Source organism: Colobus angolensis, unplaced genomic scaffold, assembly GCF_000951035.1.
Source record: "Colobus angolensis palliatus isolate OR3802 unplaced genomic scaffold, Cang.pa_1.0 Scaffold19, whole genome shotgun sequence".
Lineage (NCBI taxonomy): Eukaryota > Metazoa > Chordata > Mammalia > Primates > Cercopithecidae > Colobus > Colobus angolensis.
This window is the reverse complement of record NW_012115043.1, coordinates 14,778,250-14,803,137: the sequence shown is the minus strand read 5'-3', so window position 1 is coordinate 14,803,137 and position 24,888 is coordinate 14,778,250. Positions and strand designations below refer to the sequence as shown.

The window sequence follows — 24,888 nt, the reverse complement described above, 5'->3', positions numbered from 1 at the left end:
GGGTCATGGGTGGGATTAATGCCATTACAAAAGAGTGAGTTTGGCCCGCTTTTGCTTCTTGCCTTTCTGTCCTCTGCCATATAAGAATCCAGGCAGTGTACAGAGTGCCTTCTCAGAAGAGGATGGTGCCACAATGCATTGAAGCTGCTGGTGCCCTTACTTTAGACTTTTCAGTCTCCAGAACTGTGAGCTAGTAAATTTCTGTTTATAAATTACCCAGTCTCTGGTATTATGTTGTTGTAGTACAATACAGACTGAGACACTTTGCTCATGCTGTGCCTGCTGTTCATGAAGTCTTGATCTGACACCTTAGGTTTAGCATTTCCTAAACTCCCATGTTTTACTCCCACTACTGTGACAGCCAGATCAGTTGTCATGTCATCTGTGCACACAGCCTCCAATTTCAGTTGTCTTTTCTTTTCCTGTAGGATTTTGTTCATTCTGCTAGTCACGTTTGGCTGTTTCCTCATGTGGCTCTCTTCTCTCAGATTTGTGCTTTCCTTGAAGATAGATATTATTTATATGTTTATTTGGGATGCCTAGCATAATGCCAGACACACAGTACATAGTTGTTGGATAAATTATTGAATTACCTAAATTCTCAATACTCAAAACCAGAGGTTGGTATTTGACATTTATGGAAGATTAGGTCATCACTTTCATAGATTTATTTAGGTTTTGAGCAAGAAGCCTCATTTTTCTGCATATTCAATAATAAATTCCAGGCTAATGATGATTTATCTAACAATATGAACTTGTAGAAGTCATGTGGGGGACACTGCGTTTATCAGAGGTTACTGAAATAATAAGCTTGCTTCAGGAGATTCTTTACTGAAAGTTTACTTTACATCTTGGTTTGTTTTGTGCTGCTGTAACAGAATACCTGAGACTGGGTAATTTATAAAGAACAGAAATGTATTCTTTCACAGTTCTGGAGGCTGCCAAGTCCAAGATCAAGGTGTCAGTAGGTTTGATCTCTGGTTCTAAGAGATGTCTTGATGGAGCCATGCATTGATGCCTCTTTGCTGTGTCCTCTGGAGAGAAGGAATGTTGTGTCTTTACATGATGGAATAGCAGAAGCAAGAGAACAAAACCACCTCTGCAAGCCCTTTTTATAGTGGTATTAATCTGTTCATGAGGGTGGAACTCTTATGACATAAATATCTCCTGTTAGGCCTCACTTCTCAACACTGTGGCATTGGGGATTAAGTTTCAACATGAATTCTGGAGAGGCCAAAAACATTCAAACTATAACATTTATATTATATACAATCAGTCTTGAAACAACATGGTGATTAGAGGCGCTAACTCCCCACACAACAAAAACTCTGCATATAACTTTTGACTCCTCCAGAACTTAACTACGATTGGCCTGTTGTTGACCAGAAGCCTTACTGATAACATAAACAATTAATACATATTTTTATGTTATATGTTTCATATGCTGTATTCTTACAAGAAAGTAAGCTAGAGGAATGTAAACATTAAGAAAATCATTAAGAAGAGAAAATTATTTACTAAGTGTAAGTGGATTATCATAAAGGGCTTCATCATTGTCTTCATGCTGAGGAAGAGGAGAGTGTTGGTCTGGCTGTCTTGCAGAGGTGGGAGAGGCAGAAGAGGTGGGGAGGTGGAATGGGAGGCAGGAGAGGCAGGTACACTCGGTGTAACTTTTACTGGGGAGAGAAAGCCCAAATATGAGTGGACCCATGCAGTTCAAACTTGTGTTGTTCAAGGGTCAACTGCAGCTTTTCTTGATTCTAAATTTAGATGTAATTTACCAATTCATTCACTTAACAATTATTTATTGACTATCTTCGAAGCTCCAGAGACTCAGGTAGGCTTTAGAGATAGTAGTGGGGAGCAAGACACACGTAAGCTCATGGGGCTTGTTTTAAAAAAGAATAAAGTAGGTAAAGAGTGACTATGATGAATAATTCAAAGCTCTAAGGTTTCTTTAGTTGATATAACTGAATTTAATTTTAGACAATCACATTTTATGTGTTTAGTTAAAGTAATTAAAATGCTCCAAACAAGGTTTAGAATTCTTATGCTTTTTAAAAAAACAGGCAAATTCAAAATCTTTTGATTTTGGTAATGATTACATGTAATACAGACTTCCAGAAAAATCCATAATTAACTTGTTGAATTGGTCCTGTCACTTTGCAGTGACCTAATAACTGTCTGCTTCATTTGCCATTGTGAATGAATTACCCGAGTCAGTTTTCAGACAAATTTGCAGAATTAACCTTAGTAACCATTGAACACATTGGTGCTTTAAACAACATATTATTATATTTTTTTAAAAAAAATTAAATTTATACCTTGACTCTGTAAACCATACTTTAATCTTTCAAGGAGGAAGAATGCGTTCTCTGTAGAAAATAGATTAAATGGAATCTTCTCTCTAGTGATTTAAATTGGTTTAATTAAAAACAAATTCTGTATCTGCAAGAGAAACAGTTGCTCATCTAATTCAAAAAGTACTAATTGAGAAGTCATTTATAGTCTGTCTTACCATACATTATCTGATTTCCTTGTAGTAGAAGTAGCTTTGGAGTAGGTAGTAAATATATGGTTTGGGATTAAAATATGTAACAATTCTGCAAATGAATTATTATATGAAATGGTCATATTGAGGAACTACACAGTATATGAAGGTCAAATGACATATTTGGAAGCACATTGAGAGAAACAAAATATTCTTATACAAGGTAGTTATTAGAAATAGTAGTAGCGGTGAGAATATGGACATTCTTAATGATTCAAGATTGCTGGCATGCCTATTTTCTGTGAATCTTGATATGTATTCAACTCTGTCCTGTTAACTTTGTCTCCCATAGTCATTCTTTGGCTGCTGCTGCTGCTGCCTGTAGTCCAGTGTAAGCCTTTCTTGGCAAAAGGGAGATTGGTAACTATTAGAGAGAGAAGTTAAAGACATGAGCCTTATTGTGGCTTGTTTGCTTCCTTCCTTCTTTCCTTCCTTCCTTTCTTTTTGTGAATGGAACTGATAGAAGGTTGCATTTCTTCTTGCAAGAAAGCTGTAGAGGGAAAATAATTATGTAAACCTGTTTTTTAAAATATACAAAGATATTACTGCACAGTTCTTTAGCCTCAAACCATGAAATTGGATTTGCTTTGGAATCAAAAATATTCTGAATTTTAAAAACTGAATTAGTGGTAAGTACTATATATTATGTAACGTTCCCTAGAGAGATCTATGGCAGAACCCTATAATCAAATATATCAGCATTTCTGAATTGAAAAATACTAATATGCATTTCAGTTCAGGTCAGATTTTACCATCAAATAAGGTATGTAAAACTTTTGTCTTTGAAACTTTGTAGATTTTAGAGTTTTGGACAAGGGGCTAGGCATGGTGGCTCAAACCTGTAATCCCAGCACTTTGGGAGGCCAAGGCAGGAGGATCAGTTGAGCCCAGGATTCAAGATCAGCCTGGGAGGCAAACTGAGACTCCGTTTCTACAAAAATAAAAATGAAATTCGCCGGTTAGGGTGGCACATGCCTGTCATCACAGTTACTTGGGAAGCTGAGGTGAGAGGATCAGTTGAGTCCAGGTCAAGGCTGCTGTGAACTATGATTGTGCCACTGCACTTCAGCCTAGGCAACAGAGTGAGACCCTATCTAAAAAAAAAAAAAAAAAAAAAAAGAATTTTGGATTATTGACCTCTTTTTGTTTAGCGTTTCTTAGGATATGTAGAACCTATTCTTGTGAAGAGAGGAAGATACATTGTTCTTCTGTTTTCACCTTTGTGAACCATATATGTTTCTGGTTGAAATGATGTATATATATATATAAACACATGAACACATTTATACGTTATACATGTATGTACATATAACTATATACAAATTTAGGAAAAGCATGTGCATGGTGTGTGTGAGTGTGTGAGGGGTGGGGAAGGAGAGAGAGATGGATGGTTGGGACAAGGGGAGTGGTTAACCGGGCCTGTTAGCATTGTTTCATCCTTGTGCTAGCTCAGGTTTGGTACCTAACGTGGTGTGAAATAAGACCTTAATTGCAGTTTCACAGCTGTGTTTAGCACATAAGCTGATCATGAACAAATTCTCTTGTCAGAGATAAAACCTTGAAATTCCAAGACTATGTAAAATCACAAACAATTGAGTGTTCTGTGTACCATACAAAATAATGGTAAAAAAATTCAAATAGTCGTACCACAGTATAGCTTAAACTACTGTTTTACTAATTCTTACGGAGTAAGAAATATTTTCTGTAGTGGGTAGGCACCCAAAGAAGCCATTTTACCTTGCCTATTTAAAAATGTGTGCAAGGACTGTGGTTCAAGATTGGGAATGAAGAATATGTGAGCCAATTGAATCAGTAATAGGAGTTTAGGTAAGCAGTTTAGGTAATGGTTTAAATTGGAGAAAGGCCAGACCATAGAGATTAACACCCTACCATTATGAAAAGTCCCATCAGATCTCCGATGACCTCAAGAGGCTTGTACTTTTGTTAAGAACCTTTGTAAGACTGTGCTAAGACACCGTGAAAAATAGTGAGGCTCTAATATTGCTTAACCATCTTAGTACCAGTAAATGTGGTAGAAATTATCTTTCCACTCAAATTATAGCAACTAAAAGTCAGGCCCTGAATCAGTCAGAGGAAATGAACTCTTGGGTTGGAATGCACATAGTTTCTTTTTATGTATCAAAATGTTCAGTATTTCTTTAAGGTCCCAGATCTGTACAATCATTATTTCATGAGAAGATATACTTTTATTTCCTTCCAGTGCTTCTACAATGCTTTTTCTCCAATCCTGTGTTCTTTGCTGACAACAGCAAGTGTGTGTTCTTTGAGAGGTCAATAAATGCTGATTTCTGCAAGAAAACTCTTAGGAAGTGACCCTAGACATTGTGAAGAGGAAGCACAAAGAATGAGGCAATTAAATGAAGAATATTGCAAAGGATTATTTTAAATTGTGAATCAGAAGCCAAACTAATTTTGACTACTAAAATTGTGAGTCAGAAGCCAAACTAATTTTGGCTACTAAACTAATTTAGTTACTTCCCTCGGGCCTACCAATCTTCATATGTATACCATGGCTTATTCTGACATAGCTGGTTAATTTGTCCAGATATGTAGATGGTACCAAATTGGCATTATCAAACTCTCCTTTTTCATACCAAAGAGCGGAGTAAGTGTGCTTATAACCATAGTTCTTGTCTTTATAAAAATGTATGAATAAATTTGAGCCATGTAAATTAAGGTTACAGAACAGATGGCATTTAGTGAAGAAAAGTCCTTAGAGTATATCAGTATTTACCCCGTAGTACCTACCTAATGAAATCTAGTTTTAATGATTCCTTTTAGGACACCAAAGCCCATGAAGCCTATTACAATAATGTGTTTAATTCTGCATAATTGTTTTTCCTATTTAAATGAAGAACTCAGTGACTAAAAAATTATTTCCTGCAAATTTTCTTAGATGATAGAAGTTATATGTAGTAAAACCAACAGGACCAACTGTGAGGCTGAAGGAATTTCAGTTATGAGGTTTTAATTTTTATCAACTTAAACTGTATGTTTTGAGGAGTGGACAGAAGGGAAAAGGGACATTTTGAGATGACCCAGCAGTTTTTGATCTTTTGTCACTTCTTTTGTGATGCTATAGATGACTACAATTTGAAACTTGAAATACGAAATTTTGTGCATTGGGTGATTCACAAACTGTTGGGTTTTCTGAATGGCTTAAATCCTTTACAGAAACGGTTTTTAAAAGACATAGCATGAGAACAGGATCATAATTATTCTGTAACCAGCAGTCTGTGTTGGTTACAGAAAGTATGCTTTTGTTTAACATTATAAATAAATTACCTTATATTTCTGCTTACATTTCTGGTTTTTGGTGTGTATATTATCAATGTTGACCAAAATTAACTGAATATGGTGACAAAACCAGAGAAAAAAGTTGAGCTTCTGTTGATAAATAAAATGTAAATGCTACTTTTTGAAATAAAAACTATGCTTATAGGCTTTTATGTATGATCTGTGCTTGCTTGAGGAAATGTTGATTAAGTAGTTTCCATTTTGGTATTACAGTATGTCCTGTTGTAAGTAGCTGACTGTGTAAAAAATCTTTTAAGTCAAAAAAGCAGCTCAGCTTAAACCCCTACTTTTTATTGTCGCAGAAACCAGAAATAGAAATCTACCAGAAGTTTTATAATGTATTACATTCCTGCATATCTTTTGGAGTAAATTATTTAAAGTTTTAAAAAGAGTCTGTTCACAACAGAAGTTACTTTATATATTCTTATGTATATCCTTATATACACAGTATCTTTTAAACTCAATTTACTAAATACATGTCTGCATTTTTAAAAAAAGAAAACCCTAGCCCAAAATGAATGACAAAATTATCTCTTGTTAGTAGATTTGTAAGATGTGTTGTTAACCTATAAAATACGTGAATTAAATATGATTCTGACAAAATTAGTTTACATGTAATACATAGCAGGGTGTACTTATTTGGGATGAAACAAAACTTCAAAGTATTCAATAGTGTTTTCTGTTAAGTAAGGAACTCATTTTTTGATTTATTGAAGATCTTGGGCTATTTTTTGATAATAAAAAGAATCTTGGTCTATAATATTACTAATTAATGAATAATATAAGTTTTTGAGGATAACACCAATACTTGAATTTTGATATCTACTTGCAACATGCAGTAATGCAATATTAAGTGAGCTCAATTAGTTGCTTCCCCCCGCCAGACAAGAGTTTCGCTCTTGTTGCCCAGGCCTGGAGTTCAGTGGCGCCATCTAGGCTCACTGCAACCTCAACCTCCTGGGTTCAAGCGATTCTCCTGCCTCAGCCCCTTCTGAGTAGCTGGGATTACAGGTGCCCATCACCACACCTGGCTAATTTTTTGTATTTTTAGTAAAGACGGGGTTTCATCATGTTGGCCAGGCTGGTTTCAAACTCCTGACCTCAGGTGATCCACCTGCCTTAGCCTCCCCAAGTGCAGGGATTACAGGCGTGAGCCACCAGTGCCCGGCCTAATTAGTTACTTTTAAATGTTACTAACAGAATCTGAGGAGCGTGGTTTGTGTCTTCAGAATAAATGCTTAAGCCTCTAGTGTCTGCTTCTGTCATGAGGAAAAGAGGGAGAGGAGAAAATTTCTTGTTGCTGCTATTTTATATGCATTTAAGACTAGTCATTGTTAAGTAACTGGAATCTTTACTGCTTTACAGTTTTGGTGCATGTCAGGTTCAATAATTTTTACTTTAAAAAGTTATTTTTACATTTTAATGAGATTAAATTTGTTTACCAATTAACGTTGTGCTGTAAGGGGAACAGAAATATGACTGACACTTGGAAAGAAAAGTTGTCATTTGTAGACTGATGTGTGGTATTCTAATTTAAATTCGTGGTTTGGCAGAATTAAATTTGGATTTTAATATCATCCAGTAGTAAAAGTTATGTGCATTTTCAAGATAAACTCAGGAAATAAACCATGTAGCAAACACTCGTTTTTGCTTCAGAACACAGTGAAGATGAAACTTTGAAAATGCTTTCTAATCATTCAATGTAAACCTTCTATTTACCAAGTTAAAGTTAAATTGGTCATGTGGTTTTTCATATATCACTTATATTAGTATGTTGTCTTGTGCTTATAAAGTTAATGTGCTTAAAAATAACAGCTAAAACATATAGGCAGTGATTGTTAAACAAGAACATTAAAATACTATTCAGAATTGTTTAATTGTACTTTTTAGCAGAAATACCATTTTAAAAGATAGTAACATTTTATTTTCTGTCAGTAAAAATATAGTCATGTGTCACTTGACAGGGATAAGTTGTAAGCAATTAGTTATTAGGTGATTTTGTCATATGAACTTCATAGATTGTACTTACATAAACCTAGGGGGTATATAGCCTCCTATACAGTAGACTATGTGGTATAGCCTGTTGCTCCTAGGCCGCAAACCTGTGCAGCATGTTGCTCATGTTAGTATACAGAATACTGTAGACTTTTGTAACACAATGTGTATCTAAACATAGAAAAAGGTACAATAAAAGTATTGTTATAATCTTACGGGACTTGTCATATATGTAGTCTGTTGTTGACCCAGATGTCACTATGTAGTGCATGGCTGTATTTTTGTTTGAACTGTTCAGTGACTGTCAAAAAGAAATTGTACTGTCCAATATGACTTTAAATGTTAGTTGCTATAGTTATATAGAGCACAAAGAGTATACATATTTAGGGTTTTGGTCACAGTATTTGCACTGTGTTGTCAAAGAAACATTGAAGCTAATGTGAATATAGTAGACAATTAGTATTTGAATTGAACTTTAAAGTGTATTATGTGTCTGAAATTAATTCCAGAGTAGTGACCTTGAAAGTCCAGATCAGCAAGTCTGACTTCACATATTCAAAACAAAGGGCCTTCTCTTATTTATGAATGGTAAAAGATGTAAAAATACCATCTTCATTCTTAACAGTGTGAGGTATAGGTAGTGGTGAATACCAAAGTGTTACTGAAGCTGTATCATATAACTAAATAGCTAAATTTAAGTAATTGATACTTCTGGTCTATATTTTCTTGTAAAAGTATACTATAATCTGTTTAAACTGTTTACTGGTTATAGCAATGATAATTTACTTTGGAAAGTATATAAAAAAATAAAGGTTTTAAAAATAACATTTTCCAAGAGATGGCTGTTTATTGACATTTTGATGTTGATTTCCTATCTTTTTTCTCTGCATATATTACATATTATATATATTTACACCAACATTTAAATTGGGATCATACTGCTTCTGTAATGTATTAGATTTTAACATTAGAAAAAATATTTTAAGTCCTGCAAGCAGAGAATGATTTTTGCATTTTAAATGGTTATAGTTTAAATGGTTATGAGACCCTACATTATATCCTAATTTTTCGTCTTGACCTGCAAAGCCTGAGGTATTTTCATATCTGACATTTTAAGAAAAAGTTTGCTGAACTCTTCTCTAAAGGAAAAACTGTGTGCTACAAATTCTGTCTGTAGCATTCTCTGCTTGCAGGACTTAAAACAAAACAAAACAAAACCAGGCAGCTGGGTGGATTTGGAAATCCTGGCTGTAGGTTGCAAACCTTTGCTTTAGAAGTTCGTTTGCTTATATTGTGTTTATATTTTACAGTGTGTGTGTGGCTGCCTGTCTGAATCTTTCTTGACATTACTGCCTCAAAGGCACTGAGACTGTGTGTGTTAAAACCCAAGGACCCAGATTGTAATTCTAGTCTTACTGCTGTAGGAATCAATTTGCTGGTTTCTAGAGGGTTGGCTGACCTTGATTTAGTAAAGTATAGTACTTTTTGTCTCCCTAGTAGAAGTATTAACTGAGCTTCGATGTGAACTTCATGCACCCTCTTCAGGAAACAGGAAACTGTTACATTTGGGTGTGATACTAGGAGATGAGGATATTGTGTAGGAGGTTTTGGACCTGCCTAAAGTGTTTGGCCTTGAAATGTCAAGGTTGTTCTCCCAAATCTAGTTTTCCTTGACCTGGTTGTTTTTCTGACTTCAGAGTTGGACTTAAACAATAGAGTTTATTAGATTATATGTCTATATGAACAAGTAAAGAGTGAAAGGACAATAAAGTAGTTAAAAATGAAATGTCTTACTTTTTCTTGTTTTAGGATAAAAATTGTATTAATACCTTAAAATGTATTCAGCAGGCAAAAACTTTGGTAGTTTTGATATTACAGTGATACTGTTTATTTTTAAGTATAGTCTTGTCTCTTTTTTTGTGGTAAATATTATATCATTTTCAACTTAATGTGCAAAGCTTTTCCAGTTAATCTTTATCGTATGTGTGTGTGTGTGTGTTTGTGTGTGTGTGTGTGTGAAAGAAAATGTGCTTTAGGCAGCATCAGTAGAGCAAAATAAGATTTAATGTTGTTACTTCAAAACTGTATCCCTAACAAGTGATACAAAATTCAGAGTGTTTTGGCCCCTTTTCTAGGACAGATTTACAAACTTATAGACTTGTAGTTATAGGATAAATATATGCCAAAACTTAATTCAAAGAAAACTCCATCATAAGATGGTTTTTCTTCATGGTGCTTATATTTTACAGGAACATTTAGAGGGACATGGTGTTTCTATTTTTCTTTGCCCTTCTAATCAGCAATTAAAAAAATATTGGATCTACAGGTTTCTGGGGTAAATTCTATTGCCGATTTGTTATTAACACTTCTCTACATATCTGTAGGCCTATAGCATCCTTACTGCAGAACTTGTAGCTTGATAGCCCAGTGTTCTTGGGTTATGATTCTGAAATACTGCTGAACTTTAAAAACTTCAGCAACTTTGACCAGAACACCTATGTTAAAATTTCTTCATAACTCTTGAGAATTTTTTTTCTTTTTCTTTTTTTTGAGGCAGGATTTTGCTGTACCACCGAGGCTGGAGAGTGAAGTGGCATGATCATGGCTCACTGCAGCCTTTACTTTCCAGGCTCAAGCAGTCCTCCTACGTCAGCCTCCACAGTAGCTGGGGCCACAGATGTGCACCACTGCACTTGGCTAATCTTTAAATTTTTTTGTAGAGATGGGGTCTCACCATGTTGTCCAGGCTGCTGTCAAACTCCTGGGCTCAATCAGTCCTCCCACCTCAGCCTCCCGCAGTGCTGACATTACAGATGTGAGCCACTGTGCCTGGCCAGTCTTCAGATTTGTTAACAAATCTCAGGGGTTTGCTTTAATCTCCCAAGCTTCCCTTACGTAACTACATCATGTAATAAAAGATGATGTTTCCCACCCACCATCTCACATATGCAGTTGATTTTCACTAATAGTGAAGGATTTACACTGATTTATGCATCCAATTGTTTCCTGATTCCTTTACTTTTCCTGCTCTTTCCTCACCAATCTTCGTTTCCATCTAATGACTAGTGTCCCACGTTGGACAAGATAAAATGGTTGATCAGATATAGAGGCATAGGTAAAAGAGGAATATTGAATTTGCATTGAAAGGGCTGAACTTGTGACTTTATGTTATCTTCCATATAATTCTAATTGCTACAATATAAGGTTTTAATTTACTCAATTCAGATATCTAATTGGTTGACAGTAAAGTTTGGACCTATTTACATAAAGTTTGGAGGAAATATGATCTCATCAATATGCACTATGGAAAATGTGCTTTTTAGTCTGTGAATGTAGAACTATACCTACTGCTTGAATGAAGATGGTCTAAAGATTTAAAAGACGTTTAGGGTAACTTTTCATGCAAAACATTTAACATTTTTAAACTAAATTAAGATGAGCTACTCATTTTTTGTGTACCTTAATTCCTTTCAAATACTCTTCTGTCAGAAATACAAAGTTAAATCTCAATTATAGTACCCTTTTTTATTTAGGGAAATAATTATCATCATTGATTAATACATTGTACAAGAGTTAACTGTCTTTTAACAGTCAGGGTATAGAAAAAGTAAGTTGGTTAAAACAACTTTTAAGTTTATTATGGAGATAAACACTATTGTCGTATGATTCTTTAGATTTCCTTAAAAATTGATCTCCTATGCCAGGCATGGTAGCTCATGCCTGTACTCTAGTACTTTAGGAGGCTGAGGTGGGAGGATTACTTGAGCTCGGGAGTTCCAGATCAACCTCGGCAATGCAGTGAGATCTTGTCTCTACTAGAAAAAAAAGCCAAAAACAACAACAACAACAACAAACCCTAGCTGGGCACAGTGATGCATGCTTCTGGTCCCACCTACTCATGAGGCTGAGGTGGGAGGATGATGTGAGCCCAGGAGATTGAGGCTGCAGTGGGCTGTGATCATTACACTGTAGTCTAGCCTGGGTGACAGAGTGAGACCCTGTCTCAAAGTAAATAAATAAATAAAAATTTAAGCCTTGCTGCTAAATCCAGTCTCCTTTAATTGAGTTTTATTGCTACATTCTTTCTGCTGTTGATTTTTACTTGTAGTTGTTAAAACTAAATTTTAAAACTTTTGTTTCTCATGTAGCAGCCAGAGTTTGAAAGAGATTAAGGGCCATTCTTCTGAAATAAAACATGTCCTGAATAATTTTAATTTGGGTCTACTATTGAAAGTCACATAACATCTTGTCGAATGGTGATTCGTACCTAATTACCTGTAAATGGATCACAGACGTAAATACCCAGTGATGTGCTGTACATTATGCCATTGTGAATTTTATAAAGGCTAAAGAGTGAGGAAGTGGAGTTCTTTTCTGATAATGCACTATAAAATTTTGAGGACCTTGCAGTGATCATCTGTAGTCATAAAAGCTGTTTAGCCAAAGCGTGATCGGATTTTGTTAATAGTGTTATGCTGTCTTTTCATGAGTTAGTTACCATGTGAATTGGGGCAATTTTGCTGAATGGAAGGAGAGTGCTTAGGACTATTGTCTTATTTTAAATTACTGATATCTTTTTATAAGGATGTTTGAGGAGTTCATGTGTCAGTGAGAACTGAGCAACTAAGAAGAAGTTAAAGGTTAGTTCCATTTTCCAAGTATGATGGATTAATCACATACGCACTGTCTTTCTCACTGAATGCATCTATAAAACCTGGGGAAAATGGATGGCACTCTTCTGGACTCTGCAGAATAAATAATACCAGGTGGGATTTGAAAGAAGACTAGCTTTCAGAGTACCATGTCACTGGCTGTGAGTTTACCTTTTTTTTTCTTCCAGCATCCCCAGACAACTTAACACAGTCTGAAACCTAAAAGTGGGGCAATCTGAAACAGAAAGCTCTAAAAGACGCCTGCTACTTCTGGTTCAAGGAAAAGGAAAGATAACTGCTAAGTTCAGAATGAAAATTTTGTCATTTTTTTCTCTTCTCCGTCTCTCATGCCCTATTCCCATGCAACCCTGTGGTAATGGCAGCAGAGGTTACAGCAGGAGCCCATGGTCAAAACTGAGGGATGAGAACTTTCCTCTCCAGTTGAAAAATCCCATTGCTTTTTATTTTTCCTTCTTCATCTCTTTGTCCTTCCATTTCTTGTTTCCAAGTCAGATACAGTATCAGAAGTGTGACCCAAGCAGAGTACCAAAGATCCAGCATTCTGGATGAAGAAATAAAAAGGGATGCCTCAGGAATTGGAAAGTACTGAGACCACATGTAAGGAGAAGCTTGGAAAAGCAGTACCGTAAAGTTCTTTATGAGTTCCATGAGCTCTGCATACTTGGAAATAAAGACTGCCACCTAGGCTAACCATTCGATGATACAAAAGTGGGGCAAATTCAGATGGCACAGCATAAGCCTTTGAAAGTTGAACTGATGCTGGAACTATGCCTATAGAAGCCATGTTGGAGCTCATGGCCTAAGCCTAACCAAATGAATCACTTGTTAAAACAAATATATTACCAGTGTCCACAGGATTTAAACAGGAACCAGAGTTTCATAGCAGTATGTTAGAATGCCCAGGTTATAATCCAAAATTATCTAACATATGAAGAACCAGGAAGATTTCAACTCACATGAGAAGAGGTGATGAACGTATACCAGTCATGATAATAACATTGGAATTATCTGACAGAGATTTTATAGTAGCTATTATAAAAATGTTTCGACAAACTAATTGTGAATACTCTTGAAATTTATGAAAAACTCTCAGCAGAGAAATAGAAGATATAAAGAAATGGAAATGTTAGAACTGAAAAATACAATAAGTGGGGGGAAAAAGACCACTGGATGGCTCAATAGCAGAATGCAGTGACAGGAAAAAAAATCAGTGAACTGAAGATAAATAAATAGAAATTTTTAAATCTGAATGTTAGAGAAGAAAGAATTTTAAAAAATTGAACAGAGTCTCAGGATATTATGGGAAAATAACAAAGTGTTAGACATTTAAACAAGAACCAGAATTTCATCAAAATATTTTTAGACATCCAGGTTGTAATCCAAAATTATCTAACACATGAAGAACCAGGAAGATTTCAACTCACAATGGAAGAGGTGATCAACATACAGAAAGAATGTGGTTCTGAGAAAATACTTGAAGAATTAAGTGGCTAAAGACGTCACAAATTTATTGAAAGACACAAACATACAGATTCAGAGAACCTGAAATGGAATAAATCCAAAGAAATTGATGCCCAGATGTGTCATAATTAATCTGAAAACTAAAAACAAGGAAAAAACTATTGAAAGCAGCCAGAGGAGAATGACATTGCTCCTTGGGGGAAGCAGTGATTCTAATGACTTCAGACTTTGCATCAGAAACCATGGGAGTAAGAATAAAGAAGAAAAAACAATTTGTTCAGTACTGAAAGAAAAGAAGTATTTATAACTAGCAAAAGTATTTTTTAGGAATGAAGGTGACATAAGGCCATTTTCAGGTAAAGGAAAAACTAAGAATATTTGTTGTCAGCAGACCTGATCTAAAAGAATTGCTAAAAGATCTTCTTAAGACAGAAGGGAAATTTATATCAGAAGAAAACTTGACATTAGGAATGAAAGAAGATAAACAGAAATGGTAAATATTGTAGATGGTTTTTCTCCACACGAATTCTTTAAAATGCATTGGACAATTGAGAGGAAAAGTTTTAACATTATCTGATGTGATTTTCAGTGGCTGTGGTATCATATATAACATCTATGATCCACTTGAAGAGTAAAATATTCCAAATAGATTCTGAAAAGTTAAATATGTATGTTATAATCCCTAGAGCCACTACTTACAAAATAAATAGGTGGGTTAGAATTACAATGGATAAATTAAAATGGAATATTAAAAAATACTCAAGTATCATGCTATTTTGGTTACTGTAGCCTTGTAGTGTAGTTTGAAGTCAGGTAATGTGATGACTGCAGCTTTTTTTTTGAGTGGGGGGCTTAGGATTGCTTTGGCTATTTCGGCTCTTTTTGGGTTCAATTTGAATTTTAGAATAGTTTTTTCTAGTTCTGTGAGAAATGACATTGGTGGTTTGATAGGAATAGTGTTGAATCTGTAATTTGCTTTGGGTACTTAGGTAGTGTGGTCGTTTTAATGATGTTGATTCTTCCAATCAATGAGCATGGGATAGTTTTTCCATTTATTTGTGTCATCTCTAATTTTCTTTCAGCAGTGTTTTGTAATTCTCCTTGTAGTGATCTTTTACGTCTTCGGTTAACTGTATTCCTAGACATTTTATTATTTTTGTGGCTACTGTAAATGGGAGTATGTTCTTGTTTTGGCTCTTAGCTTGAATGTTACTGGTGTATATAAATGCTGACTTTTGTACATTGATTTTGAACCTTGAAACTTTATTGTAGTTGCCTATCAGCTCTAGGAGCCTTATGGTATAGTCTTTAGCATTTTTTAGGTATAGAATCATATGGTCCATAAAGAGAGAGAGCTCATCTTTTCCTGTTTGAATGGCTTTTATTTCTTGCTGTTGCCTGATTGCCCTGGCTAGGACTTCCAGTACTATGTTGAACAGAAGTGGTAAGAGTAGGCATTCTTGTTCCATTTCTCAAGGGGAATGCTTCCAGCTTTTGCCCTGTATGATATTAGCTGTGGGTTTATCATGGATTACTCTTATTATTTTGATTTATGTTCCTTCAAGGCCTAATTTGTTGAGCGTTTTTATCATGAAGAGATGTTGGATTTTATTGAAAGCTTTTTCTGCATCTATTGAGATGATCATTTGGTTTTTGTTTTTAATTCTGTTTATGCGGTGAATCACATTTATTGATTGTGTATGTTGAACCAGGCTTGCATCTCAGGAATAGAGCCTATTTGATCATGGTGAAGTACCATTCGATGTTCTGCTGGATTCAGTTTGGTAGTATTTTGTTGAGGATTGATTCAGTTTGGTAGTATTTGTTGAGGATTTTTGTGTCTGTATTCATCAGTGATATTGGCCTGAAGTTTTCTGTTTTTGTTGTGTGTCTGCCAGCTTTGGTATCAGCATGGTCTTAGCACAAAAAAGACAATGGAACAGAATAGAGAACCCAAAAGTAAAGTCACATACCTGCAACCATCTGATCATTGACAAAGTCAGTAAAACTAAGCAATGGGGAAAAGACTTCCTATTCAATAAATGTTGCTTGTGATAACTGTCTATCCATATGTAGAAGAATGAAACTAGACCTCTGCCTATCAGTGTATACAAAAATTAACTGAAGATGGATTAGGGACTTTAATGTAATACCTCAAACTTTACAAATCCTGTACATAAACCTAGGAAATACCCTTTTCAACATCAGCCTTGGCAAGGAATTTATGACTAAGTCCTCAAAAGCAGTTGCAACTAAAAGAAAAATTGACCACTGAGACCTGATTAGAGAACTTCTGGACAGCAAGAGAAATTATCAAGGGAGTAGACATACAACCTACAGAATGAGAGAAAATATTCACAAACTATGCATTCAACAAGGTCTAACGTCCAAAATCTATAAGGAACTTAAATCACCAAGCAAATAACCCCATTAAAAATGGACAAAGGACATGAACAGATATTTCTCAAAAGAAGACATACAAGTAGCCAACAAACATGAAAAAATGCTCATAATCACTAATCATCAAAGTAATTCCTATCAAAACCACAATGAGATACCATTTTATACCAGTCAGGATGGCTTTGTTAAAAAGTCACAAAATAACAGATGTTGGCAATGCTATGGAAAAAGGGAACACATAACACTATTAGTGGGAGTGTGTAAATTATTTCAACCTTGTGGGAAGCAGTTTGGAGATTTCCCAAAGACCTGGGGGTTGAACTACCATTTGACCCAGCAACCTCACTACTGGGTATATACTCAAAGGAAAATAAATTGTTCTGCCAAAAAGACACATATACCCGTATGTCCATTCCAATACTTTCACAAGAGCAAAGACATGGAATCAACACATATGCCTATCAGTGGTGGATTGGGTAGAGAAAATGTGGTACACATATACATGGAATACTATGTAGCCATAAAAAGAACAAAATCATGTCCGTTGCAGCAACATGGATGCAGTTGAAAATCATCCTGTGGGAACTGATGCAGGAAAAGAAAACTGTATACCACTTGTTCTCACTTATAAGTGAGAGCTAAATATTGGGTACACACGGTCATAAAAATGAGAACACTAGACACTGGGGAATATGAGACAGGGAGGAAGGGAAAGGAGTAAGGGTTGAAGAATAACTACTTATTAGATACTATGCTTACCACCTGGAGGAGGGATTCATTTGTACTCCAAACTTCACCACCCAGTGTATCTGTGTAACAAACCTGCACATATACCCCCAGATTCTAAAATAAAAGTTAAAAAAAATTCAAATAACCCAAAAGAAGGCAGGAAAGGGGAAGCAGGGATCAATGAGAAAACAAATAGTAAAATGGTAGATGTAAGTTCTATACATCAGTAATTACATTGAATTTTTAAATGCTGTAAACAAATCAAAAGAGTTTATCGAGTACATAAAAAAAAACCCACTTTATGCTGTCTGTTGGAAACTTACTTTAAATACTATATAGGTGTGTTAAAAGTGAAAAGATGGAAAAAGATACAGCATGCAAACACTATTGGAAAGAAAACCCTAGTGGCTATATTAATAAATAAAGCAGACTTCAGAACTAAGATAATACCCGAATAAAGAGGAACATTACATATTGATAAAATAATTGATTTGCCAATCCTAAATGTATAAGTAGCTAACAACAGAATTTAAAAATACGTGAAGCAAAATTTGATAGAACTTAAAGGAGAAATAGGGAACTCAATAATTATAATAGAAAATTTCAACATTCGTCTCTTACGAATAGAACTAGTAGACAGAAATTACTAATGGTATAGAATGCTTGAAGGTGATCTGGGCGTGGTGGCTCATGCCTGTAATCCCAGCACTTTGGAGGCCTAGGCAGGTGGATCACTTGAGGTCAGGAGTTCGAGACCAACCCGGACAACATGGTGAAACCCCCTCTCTACTAAAAATACAAAAATTAGCTGCGTGTGGTATCACGTGCTTGTAGTCCCAGCTACTAGGGAAGCTGAGGCACGAGAATTGCTTGAACCCAGGAGGTGGAGGCTGCAGTGAGCTGAAATTGTGCAACTGCACTCCAGCCTTGGTGACAGGGGCGAAACTCTGTCTCAAAAACAAAACAAAACAAAAAACAAAAAAAAGAATGCTTGAAGGAGACTATCAACCAGCTAAATCTAATTGACATTTGTAGTATGCCTTACCCAATAATAGCAGAATATGCATTCTTTCCAAGTACACAAGGAACTCAGCATTTATAATTGAAGACTTCAACATTCTTTTCTTAGGAATAGATAGAACTAGTAGACAGAATCACCAGGGGGCACAGAATGTCTGAACAGCACTATCAACTAGCTAGATCTAATTGACCTTTATGGAATACTTTACCCAACAACAGCAGAATACACATTCTTTCCAAGTATACATGGAACATGCTCTAAGACAGACAGTATCTTGGTCTTCACAAACCTTAACAAATTTAAAAGAACTCATAAAAAATATATTCTCAAATCATAATGGAAACATATTAGAAATCAGTAACAGAAAGATAACACAGAAATCTCCAAATACTTAGAAATTAGACAGCAGACTTCTAAATAATCCATTGGGTAGAAGAGAAAGCCTCGTGGGAAATAAAAGAAAATTTTGAACTGAGTGTAAATGAAGATATTAATATATCAAAATTTATGCTGCCAGGCAGTATTTAAAAGGAAAGTTAGTGCATTCAGCGCTGTTAGAAAAGATGAAATACCTCAAATCAATAATCTGTGTTTCCTGCTCAAAAAAACTAGGCTGCAGGCTCATGCCTGTAATCCCAGTGCTTTAAGAGTTTGAGATGAGAGGATTGCATGAGACTGGGAGTTCAAGACCATCCGGGGCAACGTAGCAAGACCGCCATCTATCTTTACAAAAAGTTTTTTAAAAAATTAACTGGGCATGGGTGGCGTGTGCCTGTCATCCCAGCTCTTTGGAAGTCTTAGGTGGGAGGATCTCTTGAGCCCAGGAGATGAAGATTGCAGTGAGCCGTGATCACGTGACTACATTCCAGCCTCGGTGACAGAGTGAGACTTGGCTCTGAAAAAAATGGGGAAAAAGAGGCTGGGCACAGTGGCTCCCGCCTGTAATCCCAGCACTTTGGGAGGCCGAGACAGGCGGATCACGAGGTCAAGAGATCGAGACCATCCTGGCTAACATGGTGAAACCCCGTCTCTACTACATATACAAAAAATTAGCCGGGCGAGGTGGTGGACGCCTGTAGTTCCAGCTAATACGGAGGCTGCGGCAGGAGAATGGCGTGAACCCGGGAGGCGGAACTTGCAGTGAGCCGAGATCGCACCTCCAGCCTGGGCAACAGAGCGAGACTCCGTCTCAAAAGAAAAAAAAACGCGGGGGTGGTGGTCGGAAGACACTAGTCAAAGAACAAAATAAACCCCAGTGACAGGAGAAGTCAGTGAATTAAAAGCAGTAAAACAGTAGCCAAAATCAGTGACATCAAAAGCTAAGTTTCTTTTTTTATGGATCAGTAAAATTGATCATCTTCAGCAATACAGCAGAAAACAGGAAGACATAAAAAACCAATATCAGCAACCAAACAAGTGATATCACTACAAACTCCACAGGAGTTCTAAGGATAATAAGTAATACTAAAAATCTCTGTGCACATAAATTTGACAACTTCGGTGAAATAGACCAATTCCTTGGAACAATAACTACCAAACTCACCTAGGATGAAGCAGATGATCTTGTGTAGTTTTTTAACTGTTAAGTTGAATTTGGCTGGGTGCAGTGGCTTGTGCCTGTAATCCCAGCACTTTGGGAGGGCAACACGAGAGGATCACTTGAGATCAGGAGTTCCAGACCAGCCTGGCCAATGTAGTGAGACCCCATCTTTACTAAAAATACAAACATTAGCTGGGCATGGTAGTGCATGCCTGTAGTCCCAGCTCCTCAGGAGGCTGAGCCTCCCTTGAGAATCCTTTGAGTCTGGGAGGCAGAGGTTGCACTGAGCCAAGATGGAGCAACTGCATTTCAGCCTGGGTGACAGAATGAGACTGTCTCAATAAAAAGGTTGAATTCATAATTAATGAAAAATTCATAATTAATAGAAATACTAAACTCCTGAGCTCAAGTGATCCACCCCCCTCAGCGTCCCAAAGTGTTGGGATTGTAGGCTTGAGCCACTGTGCCTGGCCTAAATTTCATTTCTTAATCAAATGCTAAACTTTCTCATTTTTCTCTTGTTCATAACTAGGAGTATTCATTCACTTGTGCACTAGTGTTTGAAAGACAAAACATATTTCCTATACTCGAAATTTGTGACCAGCTTTCTTTTTGACCTTTTGTAATCTACTTCATTTCTTGAAATCTGTTTTGTTTAAATTTTAAAGACAGGATCTCTCTCTGTCACCAGGGATGGAATGCAGTGGCACCATTATAGCTCACTGCAGCCTCCATCTCCTGGGCTGAAGCGATCCTCTCGCCTTGACTTCCCAAAGTGGTGGGATTACAAACGTGAGCCACTGTACCTGGCCAGAAGTTTATTTTTTTTAACATATAAAATAAGGGATGATAATACATTTCTAAATAACACAGGGATCAACGAAGAAACCTCAAGAGAAAGTGTTTTAAACAAAATGAAAACAAAAGCAGTTTATCAAAATTTGTGATGCAATAAAAGCAGTGCTTGGAAGGAAGTTTGTAGCATTGAATGTAGAAACTAGATGAAAGATTGAAAATTAACCATCTGAGCTTCGGCCTTAGGAAACTAATGAAGTACAGATTAAATCCAGTATGAGCAAAAGAAAACATGATAAAAATTAAAGCAGAAATCAGTGAAATTAAAAATAAGAAATCAGTGAACACAAAAGCTGGTTCTTCAAAAACATAAAGGATGATGTTTTTCCATTGCCACTTCTCAGAGTCTCACTTTGTTTTTATTATCTGTGCCTCCTTATTAATGATTTCTAGTTCTGCACACCGAGCCTGATATTTTCGCCACTGAGGTATGATCTGTGTCAAATTTACCGTCACCAGGGCTTGGCTCCTATTTCTTTATTTTAGTTTTTCACTGCTGAAATTCTTTCTTAGTGCTTTATTTTGCAGGTGTCCTGTTTATTATGACTCTACAGCTATTTTTTTTCTAGAAATAAATTTTACCTTTCTTTTGTATAATTATTCTAGTGCTTTTATTTTTAAATTTTTAAATTTTAAAAATTTATTTTTTATTTCTTTCTTTATTTCGAGACGGAGTCTTGCTCTGTCACCCAGGCTGGAGTGCAGTGGTGTGATCTCGGCTCACTGCAACCTGTACCTCCTAGGTTCAAGCGATTCTCCTTCCTCGACCTGCTGAGTAGCTGGGATTATAGGCATGTGCCACCATGCCTGGTTGATTTTTGTGTTTTCAGTAGACAGGATTTTGCCGTGTTGGCCAGGCTGGTCTCGAATTCCTGACTTCAAGTAATCCGCCTGCCTCGGCCTCCTACAGTGCTGGGATTTCTAGTGCCTATTTGTATTTCATTGTCCCAGAATTCCACAAATTGTATTGTTTTTTGTAGGTTTCACAGATTTGAATACCAGCCTGCAATATTTCAGTAAGCATTTCCACCAAAAAGGACATTCTCCTACTTACCCTGCATTATTATAACAAAGAAAATTAACAGCAATTTTCTGACATGATTTCTATTTACATTCCCGATTGTTCCCAAAATGTCTTATATAGATTTAAAAAATGTTCATTGGATTTGATTGTTGCATATTTTAGTTTCTTTTCATTTAAAATAGTTTTCCTTATACCTGATGTTTCAGAAAGCAGAGCACCTGTCTAGGGATGTCTCACATTCTGGATTTGTCTGCCTTTCCTTGAAGGGTCATCCATGTGTTCCATACTCTCCAATTTTTCCTGAAACATTAATTTGTTTGTCAGTAAAATTTCTTAGTTGATGTTATATATAATCACATCAATAGGACATACTTTTGAATTACTGGTTCTTAGTTCAACCTGCTTCTGTTGTTTATTCTAGAGGTTGTCTTTTTTGTAAGAGTTCAAGGTGAAAGCCACAAGAGAAGGATTGCCACTGTCTTTGGAAAGCCATAGGAGTGAAAGAGTGAGTCCAGATATGGAAGGTGTTGAACAACCCTTACATAACTGTCCGGATTGAAGGAGAACATGAAACTTTCTAGAAAGAGAGAAATCAGTAAGCCTTGAATTTGGATTTGAGATTATAGGTATTTTGAGTGAGAAGCTTATCTCTTTCCCTAGTTTTTTTTAGTATAGTTTTCATTGTCCATGTTCAGAAGTCAGTGACTGAAGCACAAGTGGTAACCTGTGCTTAGTTGCTCTAAAAGACTAAAATTGGGAGTTGTCTCAACAGGCAAAGACATGATGGTGATTGTGTTGTGTGTGCGAGATGAAGAGATGGGGTGGGAGTTGTTTTTGGTACAGTCACCTGTTCCACATGCCCCATGAGAAAACACTTCTTGCACCTTTTACTCTCCAGAAAATTGAGAACACAAAGGAATAACCAAATATGCTCTAAAAAAAAAAAAACCTTCTGTGTTTCCTCCCTAGGCGAGTGCCCTTAAAATCATACTCAGTCACAATGTTTACATTACTTACCATATAAAGTGTATTAAACCAAATACAATCCACCTAACACGTATATCTTCATATTCATAAACCTGAGATTTCTTTCTGTGTAGTGACATCTACCCATGTTGACTGACTGTAATTAATTGACTCCTTCATATATTTTTTGACACAATACAGAGTACTGAGCTAGCAAAAGACAGTTATCAGTCAAGCATATCGTTTCTAGATTCCCACATAGATATATCCCAATTCAAAAAGAAAACTAAGTGACTTGAGAGAAGTTTCTAAAAGCTTTCCTTTTGACTGATGAGCTGTCAATCAAAAGGGAGACTTAGTTTTCATTCTGTATGTCTCTGTAAAGCTTCACGTTTAAACAGATAAAGCAGTCTGTGGCGCTTCTCATGCTGTACTGCTGTAGCAGTTTGCAGGCAATGATTGATTCAGATGAATCCTTTACATACTTGCACCTGGAAAACCAACAGATGATATGAATTCTGCTTCTGAGAAAAGAGGATCACTTTTAAAATCAGTGAATTGAATTTACCGGTAAGCCGAGAGTTTACCTTTTAAAACTACTGTACGTGGTTCATAGTATGCCACTACTAGGTTAACAGCAAACTTAGAAAAATTCATTCTTCTACAAGAGGAACATGATCATTTCCTAAGGGCTTTTACATGAGAAATCTAACCAACATTTATTCATTTCTGAAAACTTTTTCTGCAAATGCCCACTTTCTGTGGATTGAGGAAATCCGGAGGTAATGTAACACAGGGTAATGGGTAACTTTGGTGACTTCTCAGTCAAGGTAGTATGGTCTATAAAGTTGTCATGGACACCGAATTAGTTAATACTGAACCATTGTTCCTAGGGGAAATACAGGGTTAGATACCTGTGAGCATCTGGTCACAGCATTTTTGTTAACTGATCAATACATAAACATGTTTTATGTGTGTTTCTATTGAAAGACATATATTGTTGATTCATTAACATTGAGCTCACAATCAACGAAACAATAACTTATTCCTGAACTAAAGTTTGTCTAACACAGCTATTTTCTCCATAATGCACATTGTAGGCTTCTTGTGCTTGAGAACACTAGGCAGCACTTAAAATGACTTGGGGGCCATGAAATAGTGAAATAATCAACAAAAACACAAAAATGGAAAAAACCTGGCACACAATAGGCTGCAGAAAGGACTCTTGTTTACATTATAAGAGCTGAAGCAAGAAAACCTACTCGATGTCTGCTGGGAATGTGCATATTTAGTGACTCAGATTTTTTGTTATCCCATGTGTGTCTGCAAATGACTGGAAGGCCCAGCCACTGTACAAATCAATTTCATTAAGTAGGCAAAGTTGCATATATTGAATCCATGAATAATGAAGATCAACTGAATCTAATGGTCCTTGGGTATCTCTGCAGACTGAAGAGGGAAACTAGTGTTCTTATTTGTTTCATGTGCTTTCAACTTCTTCTTGTCTCCTCAGTACTTGGTTGGTCTCATAGCAAACTTAAAATCAAATAGAACGTTTTCTTGAGATTCCATTTTGTAAAGGTTTGTTGGCTCAGGCTTCTTATATGGCAGTGCACCAGTCTGCCTTCATTTTGAGGGATAGTTGGGCTGTTGACCTTAACTGAAGAAAATTGGTTTTATTCTCAGTGATGTAATTTCTATAAAGATCGACTCTCACTTTAAGTTAAGATAAACTTTTGCCTTTTTTCATATAATTAATTTTAGCTGTATAATTATTCTCTTCTCTCCTGAGAATATTGATCATTAAAAATTGAGCTAAAGAACCTAAACGCAGGTCTTAACATGTGTTCTTTTCTCTTTTCTTTTCTTTTCAAGACGGAGTTTTGCTCTTGTTGCCCAGGCTGGAGTGCCATGGCATAATCTTGGCTCACTGCAACCTCCACCTCTCGGGTTCAAGCGATTCTCCTGTCTCAGCCTGCCGAGTAGCTGGGAATACAGGCATGCGCCACTGTGCCTAGCTAATTTTTTTATTTTTTATTTTTTTATTGTTTTGAGACCGAGTCTTGCTCTGTTGCCCAGGCTGGAGTGCAGTGGCATGATCTCGGCTCACTGGAAGCTCCGCCTCCCGGGTTCACGCCATTCTCCTCTCTCAGCCTCCTGAGTACCTGGGATAACAGGTGCGTGCCACCATGCCCAGCTAATTTTTTTGTATTTTTAGTAGAGGCAGGGTTTCACCATGTTAGCCAGGCTGGTCTCTGTCTCCTGACCTTGTGATCTGCCTGCCTCGGCTTCCCAAAGTGCTGGGATTACAGGTGTGAGCCTCCGCGCCTGCCCCCAGGCCCAGCTAATTTTTGT

The 24,888-nt window shown here is 36.4% G+C and overlaps 1 protein-coding gene across 5 annotated transcripts in view; it reads left to right on the top strand.

The window, feature by feature from the left end:
- TCF12 (transcription factor 12) overlaps positions 1-24,888 on the top strand; it is a 389,423-nt gene that overhangs the window by 59,158 nt on the left and 305,377 nt on the right. The window contains exon 4 of one of the 5 annotated variants that reach the window (XM_011940522.1): positions 21,524-21,559. The exons of the other annotated variants lie outside the window; for them this stretch is intronic. Within the exon in view, the coding sequence (XP_011795912.1) occupies positions 21,524-21,559 (36 nt within the window). The remainder of the gene's footprint in view (positions 1-21,523; positions 21,560-24,888) is intronic. 5 annotated transcript variants of the gene reach the window in all.